The sequence below is a fragment of the Lycorma delicatula genome, chromosome 2 (genome assembly GCF_047948215.1).
Source record: "Lycorma delicatula isolate Av1 chromosome 2, ASM4794821v1, whole genome shotgun sequence".
NCBI lineage: Eukaryota > Metazoa > Arthropoda > Insecta > Hemiptera > Fulgoridae > Lycorma > Lycorma delicatula.
Genome location: NC_134456.1, coordinates 64,345,046 through 64,348,635, shown reverse-complemented (window position 1 = coordinate 64,348,635; position 3,590 = coordinate 64,345,046). Strand labels below are relative to the sequence as shown.

The 3,590-nt window shown below is 28.0% G+C and overlaps 1 protein-coding gene across 1 annotated transcript; it reads right to left on the bottom strand.

Moving 5' to 3' along the window:
* Window positions 1-228: 228 nt before the first annotated feature.
* Window positions 229-3,349, bottom strand: LOC142320188 (serine/threonine-protein phosphatase alpha-2 isoform-like). Its single transcript, XM_075357873.1, has 2 exons — window positions 2,515-3,349; window positions 229-558 (listed from the first exon to the last, which is right to left on the bottom strand). Exons 1-2 carry the CDS (start codon window positions 3,211-3,213, stop codon window positions 316-318), a joined length of 942 nt encoding a protein of 313 aa, XP_075213988.1. The 5' UTR covers window positions 3,214-3,349; the 3' UTR covers window positions 229-315.
* Window positions 3,350-3,590: the final 241 nt, after the last annotated feature.

Sequence of the window (3,590 nt, the reverse complement as noted above, 5' to 3'; positions counted from 1 at the left end):
TATGAATTTGGGATGGTTCATGGCACTTGTGTAATCATGGTTTAAGGTTAGAGAATGCTACTGAGCTTTGTCTTAATTTAAGATAAAAAAATAACATTGAAAAGGATTGTTTTAATAAAAATATTATTTTATTAGTCAATTAAGATATCAATTTGAACACAGTATTATTCATTAATTAAAAATATATCTATTTTACGAATAAGCAATAATGCATTGTTAATTCCTTGGAGAAGTAGAATTTTTTAATAAAAAAGTAGGTAGTATTTTTCAATAAAATAGTCTTCAATTTTGGTTAAGAAAAAATTAAGTTTAGTTCTATTTACCCCATCCTTTTTTGGCTGCTGGTGCTACTTTTGGTTTTAATATTTTAAATGAGCACATTAAATTTTCATCTACAACAATCATACCACCAGCATTATCAAATTCACCACAATAGTTAGGTGCTGAAAATAATGTTATAAGCTGCCTTTTGGCAAAAAATTCATAACCATCTTCTACAACTTGATGAGCTCTACATATTAAATCTAAATCATGTGCTTCCAAGAAATTACTTACAATCTGCAAATAGAAATTTAAAAGAATTTATAAATAATAATCAGAAATTTAATAATTTAAATGACTAATTAATCTAAATTGTATTTTTAAATTTCTAATATATTAAATATTATTTGTAATATTTTAAAAACAGTAGGATGTTTAAAGAATTGGTAGATATCTGCATTAAACAGGTTTTGCCTACAGGTTTTGCCTACAGCAGTTAATAGAATTCCTTTATTTTTTTCATCAGTAGCATTGGCTGCTGCATGATTACTTAATTGCTAATAGTATGCAGAAACTCCTTACAGATAAAAGTTCACTTAATTTGTTGCATAAATAAAGTTATAAAACCTTAATTTATTTCTTCAACTGTAATGAAGTAGTACTGTGCATCTTCCGAAACTGACTCTTGGGTTGTGTACTGAACAGAGATGCAGATATATATATATATTAATGCACATACAAATATATTGATTTAACATGATTTTTCTTAGCTAAAAATGTTTAAGAATTGCAATCTATTGCCTATGCATGCACTTAGGCTGAAAGTTTATAGTGTAAAGTAACTGATCATACAGTCATCTAAGTAAAATATTCTTACATCGGAATCAGAATATGACTACATTTTGAGAGAGATAGAGATTTTTGGTAATACAAATCTTAATCCTAAACAAATTGTCTAAATTTGTGTGACAAAATAAAATGATTGGATAGAATGAATGACAATATTGTTTTTCAAAATTACATAGAAAATTTACTTCCAGATGATCTTTCCAGAGCTAATTATGCAGCTGCTTCTTCTTCACTGGAGTTACCAATAGCATACAAAAATATTCATAGAAACTAACAAGTCAAAGAGTCGTTAAATATCTATGTCAGAAAGGAGACAAATAGAACAATACCTAACACCTACAAATACACAAACTGAACCTTAGTGTATTTGAGAGAAGTATATATTTTCATGACTCAAGTTACAAAAAATGTGCCTACTGAAACTGAATTCCTCTCATAGATTGTTTTATTGTCAAATTTATACATATAAGGTATACAGCAGATGTTGAACAGGTATAATTTAAGACAAGGCTATCTAAATTTTCTTCAAAGAAAATTTAACATTAAAACGTTATCAGTACCAGACATCAACCAGCAATTGTACAAAATCACAAAGATTTTTAGAAAAGAACTTTACAGTGTTTCAAAACACAATCACACAGCAAAGTACCAAAAGGCAAATTAACAAACACAGCAACAGGAAAGTACAGTTATTAAATGGTAATTGACAACATTAATACTGGATCAGACTGTATGTAGTTTACGTACAGAAAGAGAACACAAAGGGTTTCACCATTGACATTACTTATGTTATTTCCACAGATTGTATCCATTACAATTAGTCTCAAAAAGATCTTCTGAAATCTTTATTTCCAAATAACTTTACAGCATAGTGTTTTAAAAATTTTTAAATGTTATGTTTTGCCATCCTGATCAATGTTGATATCCCAATGTATTACTCTCAAGAAAAGTAAGCCTACATAAAGTTTGAATTCCAAATATAAAATTATAACTGATTAATAATAATCAGCTTATTTATTAATTATTTAAAAATTAATATATTCTTGTATTAGTATAATTAATAATTCTTGGGGAAACAGGCATGTGCTGCATAATTTTTTTGTACATTATTTTCTTTTAGTGTGTTTATGAGTGGTAATCAACATTCAAGTAACATATTTGTATTCATTTTATTAGCTAAATGTAGATACAAACATGAGGGCTCAAGAAGTGAATAATAATAGCTAAAATGTCATTAAAAATAATGGAAGTAGAATGCAAAATATTTAGTATTCTGAAATTTTGTGGACCTCCATTTTTTTTCATTAAATGAAATAAAAATGGAAAGAACTTCAGTGTAATTTTTAAAAACTTTACAGAAATGTACATTTTATACAATTTTAAAAGAAATATAAAAACACTTACATCACTGCCAAACGTAAACGATACACCACGTTCATTTTTTGCCCATCCTACAGTTTCTTTGTTTGGATCGGCCCATAATAAATCACATACTAGTCCTTTATCAGGCACATCCATTGGTCTTTCTAGCTTGCGTATTTGATCGAAATCTTTCAGTTCAGGGCTTAATCCACCGTGCATGCACATTATTTTTTCTTCTATCACTGCAGCTACCGGCAAACAGTTAAATACGTCAATAAATGTTTTCCACATTTTAATATTAAATCGTCTTTTACAGTCATCGTAAAAACCATAAATTCTGTTTATAGCTGCACATTCATGATTTCCACGAAGTAGAAAGAAATTTAATGGGTGTTTTATTTTATATGCCATGAGAAGACAAATCGTTTCTAAACTTTGTTTACCTCTGTCAACGTAATCACCTAAAAATAAATAATTTGATTCTGGAGGGAAACCTGACATTTCAAACCATCTTAATAAATCATAATACTGTCCGTGTGTGTCACCTAGAATTTTTAATGGGGCTTCTAATTCCAGTAGAGGTGGTTGTGACATAAATATTTCTCTAACTTTCATGCATAGAGCTTTTACCTCGCCTTCTTGTAACTGTACATTTTTTTGTACTTTAGCACCTCTTACTTCCAGTAATTTCGAAATAATGCTGTCAACGTTAAATCTATCACGCGGGCCATCATCCGCCATTTCTCTTATATATTTTTAGTTTTTAATAAGTTTTATGTTTTTCTGTACAGTATCGTTTGTGCTAATAAAATAACGTATTTATTAAAATTACTTTCTCCATAGGTATACATGTCAACCTAAAAATTAAGAAATTTCATTTTGCCCTACATACTTGTAAATTTCATAAATCCATCTTAACCAAATAAATTTTTTTTATAATAATTAAACATACAAGATGACACAATATGTAACTAATCATTGCTTTCTATATTTCGTCTTTTTGTCACTGAATATTCTTAGAAATATTATTTACTTTAATTTTTAAAGTATTATATAAGAAACAATTAACGACTGAATTTACCGATTAATAAAAAATTAACTGAGTTTTGATAATTTCG

Bases quoted from the DNA above. Each gene is read 5' to 3' on its own strand.
- LOC142320188 (XM_075357873.1), bottom strand. From the start codon at position 3,213: ATGGCGGATGATGGCCCGCGTGATAGATTTAACGTTGACAGCATTATT. The intron at 559-2,514 runs GTAAGTGTTTTT...TTCTATTTGCAG, and splicing joins CGTTTACGTTTGGCAGTGAT to ATTGTAAGTAATTTCTTGGA.